This window comes from Salvelinus sp. IW2-2015, linkage group LG22, assembly GCF_002910315.2.
Source record: "Salvelinus sp. IW2-2015 linkage group LG22, ASM291031v2, whole genome shotgun sequence".
Lineage (NCBI taxonomy): Eukaryota > Metazoa > Chordata > Actinopteri > Salmoniformes > Salmonidae > Salvelinus > Salvelinus sp. IW2-2015.
This window is the reverse complement of record NC_036862.1, coordinates 14,414,482-14,435,213: the sequence shown is the minus strand read 5'-3', so window position 1 is coordinate 14,435,213 and position 20,732 is coordinate 14,414,482. Positions and strand designations below refer to the sequence as shown.

The following is a 20,732-nucleotide window of genomic DNA, read 5'->3' as shown; positions in this document are numbered from 1 at the left end:
CTCACCCAGCTCATTCACACACTGCTTAATTAAACACACAGCTTAATTGTTTTTCACGTTCTGTTTGAAGTCTTTGCATAGTTTTTTTTATTTTAAAGCTACTACACTACCAGAGGTGTAAAACTCCAACTCCAAAGCTTTTTTTATATAAATGCTACTTTATTATGTTTGTTTTATCGATGTGGACAGGAAATGGATTTGAAAGTGAAAAAGCACTATATGGCTGAAAACGTCACATTTCAAGACCCATATAGCGGACAGCATTGACAGCATCATTTGCGTCTCACCACTAGGGTTGCGAAATTCTGGTAACTTTGCCAAAACTCCCAGTTTTTCCAGACATTCTGGTTGGAGGACTCCAGATGTCCTGCTTACTCTGTCCTGATTCCATGAAGCTTTCAACCGGTATTTCTATATTAAACCTGGACATAAGTTATCGGAAATGTGCAACCCTACTCTAAACTGTCAAATACAAATGTGTCGGCTGGCCATCACTCTTAACGCTGACTGGGTGTGTTTTGTTGGGTGTCTTTCTCTTGTCCACAGGTATCTCCTCCAGCCRAAAGGGAACGGGAAGTCCAAGACAGACGACCTGGGCTCTCTGAGGCTCAACGTAACCTACACCGAGGACAATGTGCTGCCATCCGCCTGCTACACACCGCTCCGCACGCTGCTGCTCAAGTCCCCAGACATTAAGGTACTAACCTCACACACCTGGTCTGCCTGAATGGTACATTATGCTCATTAAGGAACTTAAAGGGATGCTAGCTGATACCCATTTTCTTCCAGTCATTGTACTAACGCTAGTTAGCATTGGCTCGGGAAACTACCTCAAACTTCCTTCATACTGAACACAGACATAACAATGGCATCCACAAGTTCATCTGACTCAGGGGAAGTAAACACAGGGCCTCATTGCCCAAATCCCCAAGTTTCCCTTTAAGGAAGAAAGTTATGAGTGTACAATAGAGGACGCATAGAACCGACAATCTGTCAAAAACCATCAGTGGCCAACCATCACTCACAGACCCCACTGTGTATTCCACACCGCTGCCAGTAGTTTTTCATGAGTGGTGGCCATCTACACGTTAAAATGCGGTCAACTAATAACCATTAGTGGCTGACCAATCATTGCTCACAGTATGGTGCCTTTTGAGAATAAGAGGATTTTTTTCAGAACCTCTCTCTGTCCCCCCCGCCTCTCTCCATCTATCTCTCTTCCCCCTCTCAGCCCATCTCGGCGTCAGCGGCCCACATTCTGGGGGACATCTGCAGGGAGAGGTATGAGGCGGTGCTGCCCGTGGTCCGCCTGCTGCTCCACCACAGCCGCCTGGTGCCCTTCGTCTCCGCCATCACTGTCCTGGAACTGGAGAACACTCAGTGAGTAGTACACACTTCTCCTGGGCCCTATGGGCTCTGGACAAAAGTAGTGCTCTATATAGTGAATAGGCATCCTGTCCTCTGAACCCCGTCTTGTCTGTCTAGGGAGGCCAACACCATTTTCCGTGGCAACTCCCTGGCAACGCGCTGCATCGACGACATGATGAAGATTGTAGGGCGGAGCTACRTGACGGTCACCCTGAAGCCTGTATTGGATGAGGTAATGTACATCATATGTTACCTGGGGAATAATGTGAGAAAATGGATTATGTCATAGATTAACACCGATCCTAAGAAGAAAGCCCTGCTATGAACCACATCGTAGAAGCTCATTCCATAACCTAGGAACAACATGTTTGAAAATGCATTCAAAACTCAGCATAACAGCTAAATTCAAAGTTATCTTCTTTTTTTTTCTCGTAGATTTGTGAATCCAACAAAACATGTGAGATTGACCCGATCAAACTGAAAGAAGGAGACAACGTTGAGGTCAACAAGGTACAGTATACATTTGTCCAGTGCATCGCAAGCTGTCTATCAGTGTATTGTCTAGTAGTGGGGTGGTATACAGAATGACCTGTTATAATAAGTGTATGTGTGTGTTCACGACGTGCGTGTCCATCCTCTCCAGGAGAACCTGCAGGGGTACGTTCAGAAGGTGTTCTCGTCCATCACCCAGTCCAGCTCCAGCTGTCCCCCGCTCATGTGTGACGTGTTCCGCTCGCTGCGTCAACTGGCCTCCAAGCGGTTCCCAGGTGAGGGCATCACACGCATCTTTATCCTCTCTCCTCACCTTCATCCTACCTCCTCATCCTCAGCATGATTTCAAAATTCCGGAAAACTTTCCAAAGTTCCCGGGTTTAAAGAAAACTCAGTTTGGTGGTTTGCCGCCAAACTTTCCGGGAAAGCTTCTAGAGTTTTGCAACCCTATTCCTCAGTCACAGCTCTCTCATCGATACTTACTGTGCCTCATCACATTCGAGAGAACGTCCACTAACCACAAAAATGTTTCTGAGATGTTTTCATACCGCAAATATCGAGTTGATCTTGTGTAGATCCTGTTATAAGCATTTGTGTAGAATGGTCCAGGTCTCTATCCAGAAGAAAAGATGATAGATTACATACAGAAATATTATGCTAGTCTTTCCCAAGTATTATCTAGTTACTTTATAAAAAAAGACTCTGATAAAGTAAGTAATGTAATGTATCTTCCATCAGTAAGCAGCATGTTGTAGAGACCATGTCCACCATGAGGTGGAGCCAGAAGCCTGACTAAAGTGCAGGAGATTGTCCGTAGTATGTATGACAGAGGCCCTTCAAGTAAAAGCTAGTGTTGGAGCTTGGTGCGAGTCATSTTCTCATTAACCACCATGCTTATACGAATTGGCACCTTTTTTAAAGGGATAGCTCACCCAAATAAAAAATGACATCCTTGTTTTCTTACCATTGAGCAGTCAATGGATAAGGACAGGGAGCAATCCGAGCTTTGGTTTTCTTTTTCCTTCACCTGTCTCCTCCTTCTCTCCCCCTTCCTCCTTTCCCCTGCAGATGATCCTCATGTCCAGTATTCGGCGGTCAGCAGCTTCGTGTTCCTGCGCTTCTTTGCCGTCGCCGTTCTCTCGCCACACACCTTCCAGCTCCGCCCACACCATCCTGTGAGTACGCTCATATGCCTATATTTTTTTAACATTTGTGTCACATAGGAGGTATCCCTTGTGTTGACGCTGTAGTGATATGGTATAGCTACTTAGAAGTGAAAGTGCTCCCCCTATATTCATTTAGCAGCGAAGCCTCGCTGTTGCTAAATCGTTGCCACCACTCCCCAAAATATTTGTAAAAAATAATTTGTAGTTTTACAAAATATTTATTCAGAGATGTGCTTTTAAGATAGTGAGATATTTGTTAATTAAGCATTMTTTTCTACTTACCAAGAGTTAGTGAAAGATTCTCATGGATACCATTTTTATGTCTGCATGTAGTTTGAAGTTAGCAATTGCTAACTAGCATTAGCGCAGTGACTGGAAGTCTTTGGAAGCAGCTAGTTATAGGAACAGCTAGCAGCAATGGCTAGTTAGCAATGGCTCGCGAAACTACCTTAAACGTCCTTCAAACTGCACACAGAGACAAAAATGGTATCCATGAGTTCATCTGACTCTAGGTAAGTAGTAAAAGGGCTTCATTGCCAAAATCTTGCACTATCCCTTTTCATGTATTTGAGTAAGATGTTCTTTAAAAATAATAATCACAGGTGACGACCTCAGTCATTCTACAAAAAAAAAGAATTGAACATCCCAAATATCACACTCTTCCATGAACAATTCGCTCCAGCAGTGACCACGGCAGCAACAAAGAAAAACAAACATTGAAATCCAAGAACACCTTTGTAAAGTAGGCTAGGTTACCGCTAGGTCTAGCCTAGCGCAACTTAATTACACACCTGATTTGAATACTCAACCTATCATCAAACCCTTGATTTACTGAGTTAGGAGTGTTTAGTACTGAGTTAGAACAAATATGAGGGTCCTCCATGATTGATTTGAGAAACTTGATTAGATTCCAAAAATGTTTTGATGCATATTCACATAAGCTGACTGTTTTTACACTGATTTCTGAAAAATGTGTTTCCCAATCATCATATTCATTAGGCCACACAACGGATAGATCTTTTTTGTTTTTATTAAATAAAAAAATAATTTGAAATGGAAAATGAGAACGAGTGTTTGTAATTGACAATAAGTTATTGGACAAGRACAGCTAGTCCCTCCCCGTTAAAAAAAATATATATATTCCGTTCGGTGCCTAAAACATTACCCTGGTATTTGACGTCTTTTGTACACTCATCTGTCAGGACCTAGAGGTCTCCCGAACACTCACTCTAATCTCCAAGACCATCCAGACTCTGGGGAGCTGGGGGAGCCTGTCCAAAAACAAACTGGTACGTATTCATGTATGTCTGTCTTATCAGCKTGTCAACATGCCCACCAATCAATTTATCAATCTTCCCTTGTGTGTCTATCATATCATTCATTCCCACTGGGCACAGACATCAGTTGAAGGTCTGTTTTTGATAAACATTTGGTTGAGTTGTCAACTAATGTGAATTCAACGTCAAATCAACAAAACATTTCACCATGTCATTGGATTTATTTTAAAAGTCGGCAAAAAAAAGACAATGCCCTTATTGATGACTTTTTGCAAATCCAATTAGTTTTCCATGTTGATTCAACATCATCATATAGATTTTGGGGGTTGAAATTATGTGGAAACAACGTTGATTTAACCAGTTTTTGCCCAGTGGGTTGTCTGTAGGTCTGCTCTGAGCAAAAGTAACACTTTTTGTGTATGTGTTTTTGTCTTTAGTCTAGTTTTAAAGAATCCTACATGTACGATTTCTTCAAATCATTCCAAGAAGACAAATGTATTGGAAAAGTAAAAAAGGTGAGTTGTTGGTTGTGAAGCGACCTTCCTATTACATTCGATTCTGTAGATTTAGATTTTGTAGACCACGTGTCAAAACTCAAGGTTTTACCAACCACATGTTAGTAAATCAGTTTTCCATGTTGTTGTTTTTTTGTTGCATTGCTGATTTGGCATGGTGTTTCCCTCTAACTTTGTGTGTAGTTCCTAGATGAGATCTCCTCCAACGTCAGTAAGGAGTCCAGCGGGGTGGAGGATTCTGTGGTTCTCAAAGAGGGGTGAGTGGCTCACATCCAGCTGACACTAAGACCGCACTCAACGAGCTGTATAAGGCCATAAGCAAGCAAGAAAATGCTCATCCAGAAAGGATGCTTCTAGTGGCCGGGGACTTTAATGCAGGCAAACTTAGATCCGTTTTWKCRRKWTTRRWKCKYSKWMMRKKKWMMMSKAKCKYYYGYAYYAAAAAAAAAATTCTAGACCACCTTTACTCCACACTAAGAGACGTGTACAAAGCTCTCCCTCGCCCTCCATTTGGCAAATCTGACCATAATTCTGTCCTCCTGCTAAAGTTTTTGCTTGTAAGCAGAAATCAGGAAGTACCAGTGACTCGGTCAATACGGAAGTGGTCAGATGACGCGGATGCTACGCTACAGGACTGTTTTTCTAGCACAGACTGGATGTTCTGGGTTTCATCCAATGACATTGAGGAGCATACCACCTCAGTCACCGGCTTCATCAATAAGTGCATCGACGACYTCGTCCCCACAGCGACCGTACGTACATATCCCAACCAGAAACCGTGGATTACAGGCAACATCCGAACCGAGCTAAAGGTTAGAGCTGCCGCTTTCAAGGAGTGGAACACTAATCTGGACGCTTATAAGAAATTCCGCACTGCTCTCAAACAGCCAAAGCATTAATACAGGACTAAGATTGAATCCTACTACACCGGCTCTGACACTTGTCGGATGTGGCAGGGCTTGCAAACCATTACAGACTAAAAAAGGGAAACCCAGCCGCGAGCTCCCCAGTGGCACGAGCCTACCAGACGAGCTAAATGCCTTTTTATGCTCGCTTCGAGGCAAGCAACACTGAAGCATGCATGAGAGCACCAGCTGTTCCGGGCGACTGTGTGAGCACGCTCTCCGTAGCCGATGTGAGCAAGACCTTTTAACTTCTCTGCGCTACGGATCCCTTTTACGGGATCCCTTTCCTAAACAACCGCTAGAATTGCAGGGCGCCAAATGCAAAGATATTACTAAAAATATTTATAATCATGCAATCACAAGTGAAATATACCAAAACACAGCTTAGCTTGTTGTTAATCCACCTATCGTGTCAGATTTTGAAAATATACTTTACAGCGAAAGAAATCCAAGCTTTTGTGAGTGTAGCTTTCAATGCTACAACAGTTATAGCCTTATATTAGCTTGGTTAGCTTGGTCACGAAAGTCAGAAAAGCAATGAAATTAATCGCTTACCTTTGATAATCTTCGGATGTTTCCACTCACGAGACTCCCAGTTACTCAACAAATGTTATTTTTGTTCGATAAATATTACTTTTATCACCAAAAAACGCCATTTGGGTTGTGCATTATGTTCAGAAAATCAAAGCCGTGTTCCGTTCGACAAATTCCAAAAAGTATCCGTAATGGTCGTAGAAACTTGTCAAATGTTTTTTATAATCAATCCTCAGGACCATAACCTATTCATTAAGAGACAAAAGGAAAATGGGGTGCCCTTCTCTCGCACGCAGGAAATATTCAGAGGACACCAGACTACTTTTGAAAAAACTCGCTAATTTTTCAAAATAAAAGCCTGAAACTATGTCTAAAGCCTGGTCACYGCCTGAGGAAGTCATTGGAAAAGGAATCTGGTTGATACCCCTTTAAATGGAGGTTAGACGGGCCAGGGAACACAGATTTCTTTTTAAAGTATATCACTTCCGGGTTACATTTTCTCAGGTTTTCGCTTGCAGAATAAGTATTGTTATACTCAGACAATATTTTGCCAGTTTTGGAAACTTTGGAGTGTTTTCTATCCTAATCTGTAAATGATATGCATATTCTACGATCTGGGCCAGAGAAAATGTCKGTTTACGTTGGGCACGTTATTAAAATAAAAAAATTCTGACCCCTAGCGCTAAAAAGTTAAACAGGTCAACATTCACAAGGCCGTGGGGCCAGACGGATTACCAGAACGTGCACTCGGAGCATGCGCGGACCAACTGGCAAGTGTCTACACTGACATTTTCATCCTCTCCCTGACCGAGTCTGTAATACCTACATGTTTCAAGCAGACCACCATAGTCCCTATGCCCAAGTCCCTGTAACCTGCCTAAATGACTACCGCCCCATAGCACTCATGTCAGTAGTCATGGCTCAAGTCAACACCATCATCCCGGAAACTCTAGACCCACTCCAATTCACATACCGCCCCAACAGATCCACAGATGTCTCAATCGCACTCCACACTGCCCTTTCCCACCTGGACAAAAGGAACACCTATGTGAGAATGCTGTTCATTGACTACAGCTCAGCGTTCAACACCATAGTGCCCACGAAGCTTATCACTAAGCTAAGGACCCTGGGACTAAACACCGCCCTCTGTAACTGGATCCTGGACTTCCTGGCGGGCAGCCCCCAGGTAGTAAGGGTAGGCAACAACATCTGCCACGCTGATCCTCAACACAGGGGCCCCTCAGGGGTGCGTGCTTAATCCCCTCCTGTACTCCCTGTTCACCCACGACAGCGTGGCCAAGCACAACTCCAACACCATCATTACGTTTGACGACACAACAGTGGTAGGCCTGATCACCGACAACGATGAGACAGCCTATAGGGAGGTCAGAGACCTGGCAGTGTGGTGCCAGGACAACAACCTCTCCCTCAACGTGAGCAAGACATAGGAGATGATCGTGGACTACAGGAAAAGGAGGGCCGAACACACCCCCATTCACATCGACGGGGCTGTAGTGGAGTGGGTCGAGAGTTTGAAGTTCTTAGTTTGTTGGGGATGTGGACAACTATCATGGTCCAAACACACTAAGACAGTCGTGAAGAGGGCARGACAACACCTTTTCCCCCTCAGGAGACTGAAAAGATTTGGCATGGGTCCCCAGATCCTCAAAGTTCTACAGCTGCAGCATCGAGAGCATCCTGACCAGCTGCATCACCGCCTGGTATGGCAACTACTCTGCATTCGACTGTAAAGCGCTACAGAGGGTAGTTCGTACAGCCCAGTACATCAKTGGGGCCAAGCTTCCTGCCATCCAGGACCTCTATACTAGGCGGTGTCAGAGGAAGCCCCCCCCCCGTGTTTTTACACTGCTGCTACCTTGACTAACCTGTACCCCTTCTCATTGATTCGGTACCGGTACCCCCTGTATATAGTCTCATTGTTATTTCTGTTTTTTTATTTTATTATTTAAACTTTGTTAATTTTGTAAATATTTTCTTAACTATTTTCTTAACTGCATTGTTGGTTAAGGGCTTGTAAGCATTTCACGGTTATAAAATACCTGTTGTATTCGGCTCATGTGACTAATACAATTTAATTTGGGTTTTGGCTAGTGGGGTAAAGATTTTGTGCCTGTTTCCTGGACTGAAAGTGCTTTTTAGTTCAGGACTAAATCTTTAATGTAAAAAGTTAGGTGACTTGAGTTTGAGCTGACCAGAGGGGTTTGTCACTAAGAGGGATCATTAACTTTGATAGATTTTTCTGGTTCATAAAGAAAGCTACACATAAAAATGGGTTGTTGGCTGTAAAGTTAAACTTACTGTGCCAATGTCAAGTCTATATTTATTTTACTTTACTACAGGGAGGTACAGAAGCGGGCCCAGGGAAGGAAACGCATCGGCAAGAACTTTAAGAAGAGGTGGCTTAGAGTGACCAACAGGGAGCTCTCCTACCACAAGCACAGAGGTGAGACATGCACACACACTCACACAGATTCACAACCACACATGCCACAACCACAGAGTGCCCCATAGGGGGCAGTGTTGGACCAGATCCCTCCATGGGCCAGGTTAGCCAGTTGTTAGCTTTTATCTCCCAGGGGAGATGGTGAATATATGGAGCTCTATCCACAGGTATCTATCCACGGGCCACCGGCCTCCCACAGAGAGGGGGAGGAATGCAGGAAGTAAGCTCTGTTCCTTATAATGAGAGAGAGCCAGAGAGCGGCAGAAGAGGAGGGAGAGTTAGAACCCTGGTCATTATAGTGGAGCCTACCTGGCGGGAGTCCTGTACTCTACTACTCAGCTCACCTCAGGGGAGCACAGCCACACACACGCTAGGCTCCTGGTTTCTCTGCCAGGCTCCTGTAATTCTTGAAGAGAGGGTGGCTATGAGACGCTGGGGGCTGCTGCCATAGCAGTATCGCGCATACACCAGACCTGCCAACCTGCTCACACTTTGCGTACCATACACGAAATTTGAGGTCAAAGTATGCTGGTACGAAAAACGACCCTACAATTACACAAAAAATAGGCTTCTAGTTGGCACATTTTGTGGTTTTTGGCTCGACCGTCTGAAGTTGAAGCTGAGCAAATCAGAGGACTTAATCTCTAGCTCTCTGCTTTGTCCCCAATGACAACAAGGCATGTTGAAATCAAGCCTAGTAATCAGACCTAACTTGATGGATGGAGATCTGCAATATATGGATGGAGATCTGCTCATATAGGCCTAGTTCATTTGTTTCATATTCCAAATAGCCTACAATAAACTAGACTACAAATGTGTGTCATTGAGACCACCTCAATTTAATTTGGTATCATACACAAGACTTCACAAGACTTTATGTTGGCTACATAGTTTGTCATAATTTAAGACTAGGTTTCAGGAGTAGTATACCTCCAGTCCAAGTCAAGTATACCTTGCCTCCTTGGGGTCTGTCAAGTTGGGACTACAAAGCCAAACTATGTTCAAGTCGAGTCTTCTGATCTGCTTGGACTTTGTTAGACCTCTCCGATCTCGACGTCTTATGAAAGCCAATAGCAGCCAGACGCTTCCAGCCATATTGTACATGGTGTGATAGCCTGGACGTTGCATAAACGAGCCGAAAGGTCTTGTGTAACAGGGTCGTCGTCGTCGTCCCCCCCCCCCCCACTCTAATTATTGTTGAAATGTCAAGTAATCTTTTTCAATCAGTTACGTAAATTCTTTGGAACAGGCCCCAGCCAAATCCAACCTTCTGTTAATTTACTGCTGCTCCCAGGTCCATGGCACACTCCACCAAGACTGTTCCCTCAGCACTCTTCTCAACAATTACCAAGACTCATTTCCTCATCCACTCTGTTGTCAGTTTTGGTGCGTGTCAGTGGGCTAGGGAGGTGTGTGTAAGGTAATATTCATCATATGTATTTTATATCATATGTACCAGTCAAGTTTGGACACACCTACTCATTCAAGGGTTTTTCTTTATTTTGACTATTTTCTACATTTTAGAATAATAGTGAAGACATCAAAACWATGAAATAACACATGGAATCATGTAGTAACCAAAAAAGTTAAACAAATCAAAATGTATTTGACATTCTTCAAATAGAGACTGTTGACCAATAGCATTACTGTTCAGTTAACTTCCAATCACATCATCAGACCTAAATGATGTTACCACAAAAGCACCTACTGCTTCACAGGGGTTTGACAGAATGGTTGCCTGGCTACCCAGACTCCTTGCTTTGGCCAAACGCTACGCCACGCCCACGGATGTTAGTTTTTTCTCCACAATGAATCTGGATCTGAGTACGTCTCTAACCCTTCACCGACTGCGAACACATGTGGGCTGTCTGATTGGTCCAGAAACCGTTGGGTTGAGCCAGAACACATGTGGATAAAGCAGAGGTTTGATAATTCTTCATTGGCTTTGGTACTCTGATTTGGTCATACACGATCCAATCGCTTATTACTTTTTGTACCATGCCCCTCATTCGCCTTGTCACCACAAARGACTTCAATGACAGAATTTAGTGTGAGTATGCAGGCTAACAGAATGGAGGATGTGGAGAGCAACACAGAGGTAGGCTGTTGAGTGTTGATAAAAGTGAGGTCGAGGGTTGGGCGTGCGTATCTGCTTGCAGCTGTATGTGTGTCAGTTTGTGAATGTTATCGTTAGAGTAGACCGACAGACACACAAACTATCTTTGAAAGTTTGTTTCATGTAAATCCCGGCCTCGACTCAGGGCAACGGGCCCTACAGCTCCAGCCACTCCTTCTTCTAGTCCTTCTCAAGTCTTGGAGCAATGTAAACTCACATGAACTCTTTGAAGAAAGAATCCAGTCTAGATCCATTGGTCTCCGGAGGGTTCCRCCCCCCCTTTTTACCGCCATGTCAACGGTCAGTCTTGACACATTTCATTATCCATTTATTTTGTTTTTGTTGGAATGTGGAAAATCCGCTGTCAGCGTGTGCATCAATATTGAATTCCATAGGGAGTTAGCTTGGTTTAACTCCATCATTTTATTGACCGAGGATGCACTTCAGAACATGGTTTGAAAAGAAATGTGGTGCATGCAAACAGCTGCAATTTAAACAATGTTTATTTGATAATCATCAGAAAGTACATGTTTGGTGAAGGAGCCAACTTCCTGATGTTAATTCATCAAGTTTTAGTGTGTAGGTTTGGGTGTGTAGGTTTGGTAGATTGTATTCTACACAACATTTGCTCATTCCTCCACAACCACATGCCTTAGATAAGCATAGATGTTGTTACCCATGCACGTTCATCTGTGTGTGTGTTTTGTGTGTGTGTGTTGGAGTGGTCTCTGGAGCTGTGCCCTGCCACTGCAATGGAGGCTCTGTTACAGCAGAACAGGCAGACAGATGGGGCCTCTAGATTGGTGTCACTGTAAATTGACAGTGACAACTGGGTTTGGGCAGTGCAGCTGAAGCACCATGACAGCAGGCAGCACTTGGGCTCTGGTGGTGCTGTTTTTGGGGTTAGTAATAGTCGATGCTAAAAAAGTTTGAAAGGCGTTTGGGAGGTTTTGAACTAAGTCTCATGTTGCTGTGAGTGTTMGCTGTCTCATAACTTTTTTTTATATGGGTTTCAATTTGTAATGGAAGGGAGCAGGACAGGGTTCAAGTTTCCAGGGATCATGATCGTTTGGTCTGAGCATTATCATGATGATCCCTGCAGATGGAACTAACCACTAYCACTACGTCTCAAATGGCAACCAATTCCATAGATCTCTGGTCAAAAGTATTGTGCACTATGTAGGGATGAGGGTGCCATTTGGGACGCAGCCTAGTTGTGTCGCCCTCGGCTGAAGTGTGTCTGGGTTCACTTTCAGACTAGTTTGCATGCATGATTTTATTTTTTCATATTGGCAGGAGATTTCAGTAAAATTGTGAAGAGAACCATGGATCAAAATGTTCAGATGTGCATCTGATTGCTGAGACATAATGCTTCTGGCAACAATGCAGCACATTTAACATCACATTGTAATAAAGTGCATTTCTAATTGGGATTTAGATCATTAATGGAGTCTAGCTCTGCTCTAGATTTGGGACTCCTGTTGGATATTGGAATGACTCAGAGAGGAACAACATGAATAATGTACCAGAATGCAGTAACGTAGCCAGAGTAGTGAAGATCCGTGTTTACAACTTAAGTGATTTGTAGCCTGCTGTCCGGAGATGAACTGAACTGAACTGAAGTGTGTGTATGTGTGAGCACTGAACTGGAAGGCAGGAGATATGCAGAGAACCTGATGGTGCTGGTGGTATGCGTGTTGGTGTCGGGGGGTCCATCGGGCTGGCAATGCAGGGGAAGAGGAAGGTGGCAGGCAGAGAAAAGCCCTCCCTCTTAAATGAGAGATTGATATGGCAAAATTCATCACACACACCCAATGCACCTTGATTCACATATGTAAGGGAGAGAGAAGGAAATGGGGGGGTTGTATGTGCAGTGAAGTATCATCAGTGGATCAGATACTTCACTCTATCAGCTAGATGGAGTGTGAGCTGATAGGTGGAAACTGAAGAGAGACCAATAGCAGGAGCTGATACTGAGACTGCTTTTATAACTGTGTATGGTTTGTGTGTTTTGGCCCGGGCTTTTGTCAGACACAGTGCTGGATATGGTGGTCTATCGAGTGTAAAAAGAATGTTCTCGATTTGTATTTTTGTTGGACGAGTATGTGTGAAGTGTAACGCTGCACGTCTTCTAGTAGTCAGGGTCACATGGTGTAAGAACTCAATGTTCCTCCTAGTGATGTAGCTTGACCAAGACGACATGGGTGGGTTCCAGATGATCCTTTAACAGTTGAAGAATATTTCCATATCATTTATCCAGAGACGGGATTCTCTCTGTTGTTGAGACTAGCTACTATCCTTGTAACTTGTTACAGTAGCCTGTTTTATATAAGGGTAAGGGAGTCCAATGTAGACATTTTGTGTGTGCGTATATTTACGTTTATTTTTGTTTTTGTTTTCCAAGGGAAAGAAGCACTCTGCATTATGCCTGTGAAGAATATCCGGGCTGTGGAGAAACTGGACTTAAGTGCCTTTAACCGCAAAAATGTAAGCAGGACTTGGGACCCCCTCAGCCTGTCTCATGACTGTCTATTGTGGTCTGTTTAGAGCCAGGCGTTTTCCCTGGCCACCTACCTGACCAGTAAACGGTAAAGCACAGTTATACTATAGGCTAATGCAAAGGCTCAGAGGTTTTCCTGGTCAGGTCAACAGATCAGGAAACTCCTGTGGTCCTATGTAAGTTGTGAGGGAAGTTCTTTGAGTTTACCGATTTGAATTTGAACAGATACATATGTGGACTATGAGTGTCTGTTACTAAATAAAATAACATCTTAATTGTGTGCAAAGGGCAATTAATTTGACACCATATTCACAGCCTGTCAGATATTGTATGTAATGTGTGTGTTATTGACAGATCCTCTTTCCTCTCCCTTTTTAGATGTTCCAGGTGCTCCACAATGAGAAGCCGCTGTACGTGCAGGCGGGGAACTGCGTGGAGGCCAGTGAGTGGGTGGAGGTGCTGAGCCAAGTGAGCCGCTGTAACCCGGATCGCCTGGGCACTTTCCACCCCTCGGCCTACTTGGCCGGAGCCTGGCTCTGCTGCAGGAGCCTGAACGACAGCCAGCCGGGCTGCAAACCCTGCACACCGTGAGTACTCAACTCTGAATCTCAAACCAACCTCTAGTCCCTAGATCAGGGCGCCTCAATAGCTGTTCTCCAATAACATTTTATTACACTTTGTATAATCACTAGGAAATGACCTCAAAGTGATTTTAATTGAGGAAATCTGTTCCCAAGTGTCACCACGCATACAGTGAGCTCCAAAAGTATTGGGACAGTGACATTTTTTCTTGTTTTGGCTCTGTACTCCAGCACTTTGGATTTGAAATGATACAATAACTATGAGGTTAAAGTGCAGACTGTCAGCTTTAATTTGAGGGTATTACAGCACTTTGTGTACATAGTCTCCCAATTTTACAGGACCAAAAGTATTGGGACAAATTCACTTATGTGTATTAAAGTAGTAAAAGTATTTGGTCCCATATTCATAGCATGCAATGACTACATTAAGTTTGTGACTGTACAGCATTTGCTGTTTGTTTTGGTGGTGCAGATTATTTTGTGCCCAATAGAAATTAATGGTAAATAATGCATTGTGCCATTTTGGAGTCACTTTTCTTATAAATAAAATGGAATATGTTTCTAAAAACGTGTACATTAATGTGGATGCTGCCAAGATTCAAGATCATCCTGAGTGAATTATGAATAATGTTATTTGTGAGTTGTTTTTTTAAAGTCTAATTTACTCCTCTGCTACAGCACCCAAAGACTCATTTCTATAACTTAGTGAGAGTTGATCATAGAGCCTTTTAGATGGTTCATAGTTCTATCTTGCACTCTGATCGACCAGGTGGCATTTTCGCCATATTTCTTGTACTGGTGCTATTCTTCCCTCTCAGATCAACACAAGTTCCTAGGAGATAGCAGCTGCTTCAACAAAGACATTGACCATACCATAATCACTGCCTACTTGTATCAGACACCAGAGTCTTATATCAGTCTTATTTAGTAGGGAGCACTGTAGCGGAATTGGACAAATCCAGGAAGCGTTATTGGACAATTGCCGGTTTTCTGTTTTCTTCCAATTGGTGCCTAATGAACATGACCCTGTCTCCCCTCCCAGTACCTTGCTGGCTAACCTACAGCTGGATATTGACTGTGACCGCGAGACGGAGAGAATCTTCTCCCTCTTCACCTCCAGCTACTCCAAGCTACAGAAGATGGAAGGCAAGAGGGATTCTACCTGTCAATCGCCCAACTTTCACACAAATTAATATAAAAAGTATTCTTATCACAGTAGATTGTTTCTTTAGTGGCTTATTGCATGAGGCATTTTCTCTGCATCTATGTGTGCTTGTGCAGCATGCATGACACTTTGATACTTGATTCACACCTGAACCGTACCCTGCTGGCTCTGATATTTTCTTGTCACATTGTCCTTTCCAGCTCGGTTCCAGCAACTATTGTGTATGACTAACCAGGCCAGCCCAGTACAGCTCTGATTGGCTTGGCTCGGTTTGGCCCTTTTTAGTGTGAATCTGGCAACAGTAGCTTGCTGTGATAGCCTGTGATGATGACCTTATGTAACTGTCTCCTGTTGTCAGATGCGTGTGCCAGCATCGCTGTGTACCAGGGTCCTCCGAGGGAGCAGGACGACTACTCCCTGTTCACCATCCAGGACTCCAAGGAGACATTCCACACAGTGCGGCAGATCACACACATCCTGGAGGAGCTGCAGAGAGAGCACGACACCCGCAGCGGCACCGCGCAGTACGGCAGCCAGTAAGTATACACACACATGCCTATGTCTATACTCACACACACTTGTACACACACATGGATATGTCTATACTTACACACACACATGAATAGACAGCCACGTAAATATTTATCCTCTTTGTTTTACTGTGTCTTTCTAGAGAGAATCCGATAGTTGGGAAGACATCCTAACGAGTCTAGGTGGGTCTGTCTGGCCTGAGACAGCCATTCCAGCAAATGGCAGTATGCCACCTGCCACAGTTCTACACTGGAGCCCCAGAGTGACACTGAGAACGATGCCCGCCTCGCGAGGACCAAGAACCCACACCCCCAAGGTCGCGCTCTGCCCCCGCTTCTCTCTCCACCACGTGTGACTGGACGGACGGTCCAATAGCGGAAGTGTCACCTGAACCTGGTCAGAAGCTCTCATTGGTTCAGAAGAGGAGAACCTTGGTTGAGTTTTATTCTCTAGCTCTCCCCGTCTGTCTCCATCCTTCTCTCTTTCTCACACACCACTGCTCTAATCAGAGGAATATGTGCTTGCTCTCGTCTTCTACTTGATTTGCACAAAGACCATACAACATCATTAGTTGGAGTGTGTTTGTGTGTGTGAATAGGCTGCTAAAATACTCCATTTTATTCACTCAATGTTTTCAATCTCGATCGTCAACAATCGAGATGATGCTCTCACAATCTCTTGGGGCTTCACTGTTTGACGTCCGTTTACGACTAAACAGCAAGCTGACTTTGTTTCTCTCATTTTTCTATCAAAGGGTCCACTTAACTGTACTCTCTTCTTCCTCCTCTGTCCACCTCTGTGCTTTGAACAAATGTAGGTGTTTCAGAGTACAGTTAAGTGGATGAGACCGATCTGCCTTATTTTTCTTAATGGATGTATGTGTAACAATCTCTCGTGTCCTCGAGTTAGGGACTAATGCCGAAGCACTTTACATATTTGGGATATTCCAGATGGCATCGTTTTAGATACGTGGTATCAGTATACCCCCCATATCGATCAGTTCAATGATCTCGAGTACGTTCTCCTTTCCATTCCTGTACAATAACATTTATAGCCTGTAGATTTGAATAGCTAATTTTCTTACACCAAAGACGACAATTATCGTAAGGTCGACTTGGGAAAAAAGGGTATAAATGTATTTTGAATACAGACTTTTTTTAAATGGAGAGAAATACAGTATATATTTAGTTCATGTACATTTTGGTAACTGCATTGTTCCTCTTTTTAACGATTTAAACGATTTGATTGAGTAACGTTATAATGTTCTCTGGAAATGCAGATGGACCGTGGTCGGTAGTCTAGAAATGTCTGTGACAACTATGTAGTGATGTCACTGCAAATCAATCGCAACAAGCTAGACAATCCCCCTTCACTTGCCAATCTAGCCCCTTAGATCCTCATCACTGGCCCACATTAACTGGTAGTCAAATGTGATTGGATAGATCTACAATCAGGCAAACACACATATATTACTTAGGCCCCATTCATTGTTTTGTGTGTTTTAGACTGAGGACTATTGCTGTGTTCATAGCCAAGTGGGAAGGTGGTAATTACCAGTTGTGAAGTCGTAAATACCGGTTGGATGCATTCACGTGCTTTGAACTAGTTGAGAAACGCTGATTGGCTAATGTACAACAAGCTGCGTCAACCATAAAATAAAAGTACAGCTGTCATGCTTGTAAACAAATGATAGTGTTCAAAAAACCATATAAATTGATGGCTTTTTATAAATAATGTTTTGTTAGATTTAACTGCCAAAAATGCTGTTATCAAGGTAATTTCCTTAGTAGGTGACATCAGAGGTCAGCATGTGGGAGAAGTCTGAGCTCAGGGATGATAGATGAGCTTCCCAATAGTATACTGAACAAAAACATAGACACAACCCTTTCAAAGGTTCTAKTGAGTTACAGTTCATATGAGGAAATCAGTCAATTGAAATAAATTAATCAGGCCCTAATCTATGGATTTCACATGACTGGGAATACAGATATGCATCTGTTAGTCACAGATACCTTAAAAGAAATGTAGGGGTGTTGATCAGAACCAATCAGTATCTGGTGTGAACAACATTTGCCTTGTGCAGTTCGACACATCTCCTTCGCATAGAGTTGATCAGGCTGTTGATTGTAGCCTGTGGAACCATAACCCCACTGCCACCATGTGTCACACGTTGACATGAGTAAACCGCTCACTCACACAATGCCATACAAACTGTCTGCAATCTGCCCGGTACAGTTAAACCGGGATTCATCCATGAAGAGCACACTTCTCCAGTGTGCCAGTGGCCATCGAAGGTAAGCATTTGCCCACTGAAGTCTGTTACAACGCCATACTGCAGTCAGGTCAAGACCCTGGTGAGAATGACGAGCATGCAGATGAGCTTCCTTGAGATGGTTTCTGACAGTTTGTGCAGAAATGATTTGGTTGTGCAAACCGAGTTTCATCAGCTGTCCGGGTGGCTCGTCTCAGACCATCCCACAGGTGAAAAAGCCGGATGTGGAGGTCCTGGGCTGGCGTGGTTACACGTGGTCTGGGGTTATGAGGCCGGTTGGACTTACTGCCAAATTCTCTAAAACAACGTTTTGGTAGAGAAATTAACAGTAAACTGGCAACAGCTCTGGTGGACATTCCTGCAGTCAGCATGCCAATTGCACACTCCATGGCATTGTGTTGTGTGACAAAACTGCACATTTTAGAGTGTCCTTTTGTTGTCCCCAAGACAAGGTGCACCTGTGTAATGATCATGCTGTTTTAAACAGCTTCTTGATATGCCACACCTGTCAGGTGGATGGATTATCTTGGCAAAGGAGAAATGCCCACTAACAGGGATGTAAACACAATTGTGTAGAAAACTTGAGAAAAATAAGCCTTTTGTGTATATGAGAAATATCTGGGATATTTTATTTCAGCACATGAAACATGGGACCAACACATTACATGTTGTGTTTATTTTTTCAGTGTAAATACGAGTTGGGGCAGTCAAGTGGATTTTCTTCCCAGTCTTATGTGGTAAATATCAAAGTTTTTATCAGGGAGGTTGAATTTGGTAATGAACGCAGCATTAGTCCACATAGTCGCTCCGTTCTTTATATTTTTATCAGTCAACCCGTAGGAACGACAGTTATGAACGCAGCATTAGTCCATAGTCCGCTCCGTTCTTTATATTTTATCAGTCAACCCGTAGGAACGACAGTTATGAACGCAGCATTAGTCACATAGTCGCTCCGTTTTTTAATTTTCATCAGATCACCCGTAGGACGACAGTTATGAACGCAGCATTAGTCCACATAGTCGCTCCGTTCTTTATATTTATCAGTCAACCCGTAGGAACGAGTTATGAACGCAGCATTAGTCCACATAGTCGCTCCGTTCTTTATATTTTATCAGTCAACCCGTAGGAAGACAGTTATGAACGGCAGCATTAGTCCACATAGTCGCTCCGTTCTTTATATTTTATCAGTCAACCCGTAGGAACGACAGTTATGAACGCAGCATTAGTCCACAGTTGCACCGTTCTGTATATTTTTTATCTGTTAACTCGTAGGAGCAACAGTTTGTTAAAACAGATGCCTAAAAACTTGAGCTTGGATCAACAACAAGAAGGGAACGTGTAACACAGTTAGTACAGGGTTAACCATGTTTCGTATATATTTTTGTTTGGCTTATGGAAATATTTCCTGTCAGAAGTTGTCTTTGGTCAGTCATAAATTTCTATCATGCATGTCCTGTATATTTAARAGTATATATTTTTTTTAGAGTACCTTTTGTATGTATGTTTTTTTTAACACGGCAAAAAAAATCTGTGTTGGTGCGTCACGGTACCTTGTTCTTTGTCTTCAGTGGTACTAGGAAGCTTGCTGCTTTTCTTCATGTCACAGAGTCTAATGTATGGTAGCGTGCTGCGGAGTCTGTCTATAGCTTATGCAACGTTACGGAGTTTAACTTTGTCTCGAACACCAGGGTCATGTTCATTAGAGCACGAAGTGGAAACTTTTTGCAACGGGAAAAAAAGGAGCCTCTACCTGTTTACAGTCAGTTTTCTTGCGTTTGGTGCCTAATGAACYCGACCCAGGTTAGGTCCCACCGGACTTTGTTTGTCAGTGGTTTTGCTAAAGGCTCTCAGGCCTCATGGTTCTTGTCCTTTGTCATTCTAATGCGTAGGTAAAGATGTCATCATGAGTGAGCTTGTTGGTTCATTGGTTTTCTTTCACTAATCTCAAACGTTTTTCAATCATAAGGGAATTTTCAATCACTGCATCTTCTCTTCACCTTACCTCTGACAGTCAGATGTTTTATCATAATGTGTCTAACGTTGTCAGAACCTTTTTTAGACCCATGAATCCAAATGTGCAGTGGCCTTACTAACTCACCCACACCCAAAGAGAACTTGGGGTGACACAATTGTACAATGTACAGGTTGGCTTGGTCAGATGGGATGGTACTGTACGTTCTAGGGGTTTTGTTGCTTTGATCACAGTATAGGTACAAGTGACACTGTTACCAGTCAACAGTGAACTTATAACTTAAATCAGAAACATTTTGTGTGTGTGTGGCCCAGRCATTTTTAAAGTTGGATAATTTAACATAACATGGGAAGTCAAAAGTTATGGTTAGCAGTCGACAGGCCTTCATGTGAACAGTATCTGTGAAGTCATCGCCATGACATCATCAGCAGCCTTTCGAATGTTAAAATCAATCACCGCAAAGAGAATCGGTTGTTTTCATATTTCAAACCTGTAAACGTATCATTGCATACAGGACTGGAGTACATATTTTTGTTGTTGCTTTTGTTATTTAAACATTTTTGGATTATTTTTCACAACCAGAAAGTCAAATCTTATCTCCTGTTTTATTTGAAATAATTTACAATAAACATGTTGCCAACCCTTTCACTTCAGGTGTGTGGTCTTTACTAAATGTCAGCTCTAGGGAAGGCGGAGGAGAGTAGAAACGTTAGCCTAGTCCCAGATCTCTTTGTGCCGCCTTACCATTTCCTATGGTAATTGGAGTTGGTAAGATGGCACAAACAGATCTGGAACCAAGCTATAAAAGACATTGGGGGAGTACACAAGAAGGGGCTATATTATTTAGCAGGTTGCTGTTTAATGGGATGAGTAT

The 20,732-nt window shown here is 43.2% G+C and overlaps 1 protein-coding gene across 1 annotated transcript in view; it reads left to right on the top strand.

Annotated features, from left to right (window-relative positions):
- The window catches only part of rasa2 (RAS p21 protein activator 2), a 46,116-nt gene extending 25,610 nt beyond the window's left edge, over window positions 1-20,506 (top strand). The window contains exons 10-24 of the mRNA XM_023966435.3: window positions 547-697; window positions 1,232-1,380; window positions 1,486-1,600; window positions 1,804-1,878; window positions 2,012-2,135; window positions 2,929-3,035; window positions 4,229-4,315; window positions 4,741-4,818; window positions 5,002-5,075; window positions 8,618-8,721; window positions 13,242-13,324; window positions 13,716-13,924; window positions 14,961-15,064; window positions 15,442-15,619; window positions 15,757-20,506. Coding sequence (XP_023822203.1) covers window positions 547-697; window positions 1,232-1,380; window positions 1,486-1,600; window positions 1,804-1,878; window positions 2,012-2,135; window positions 2,929-3,035; window positions 4,229-4,315; window positions 4,741-4,818; window positions 5,002-5,075; window positions 8,618-8,721; window positions 13,242-13,324; window positions 13,716-13,924; window positions 14,961-15,064; window positions 15,442-15,619; window positions 15,757-15,787 — 1,669 coding nt within the window. The 3' untranslated portion in view covers window positions 15,788-20,506. The remainder of the gene's footprint in view (window positions 1-546; window positions 698-1,231; window positions 1,381-1,485; window positions 1,601-1,803; window positions 1,879-2,011; window positions 2,136-2,928; window positions 3,036-4,228; window positions 4,316-4,740; window positions 4,819-5,001; window positions 5,076-8,617; window positions 8,722-13,241; window positions 13,325-13,715; window positions 13,925-14,960; window positions 15,065-15,441; window positions 15,620-15,756) is intronic.
- The last annotated feature ends 226 nt before the right edge of the window (window positions 20,507-20,732 follow it).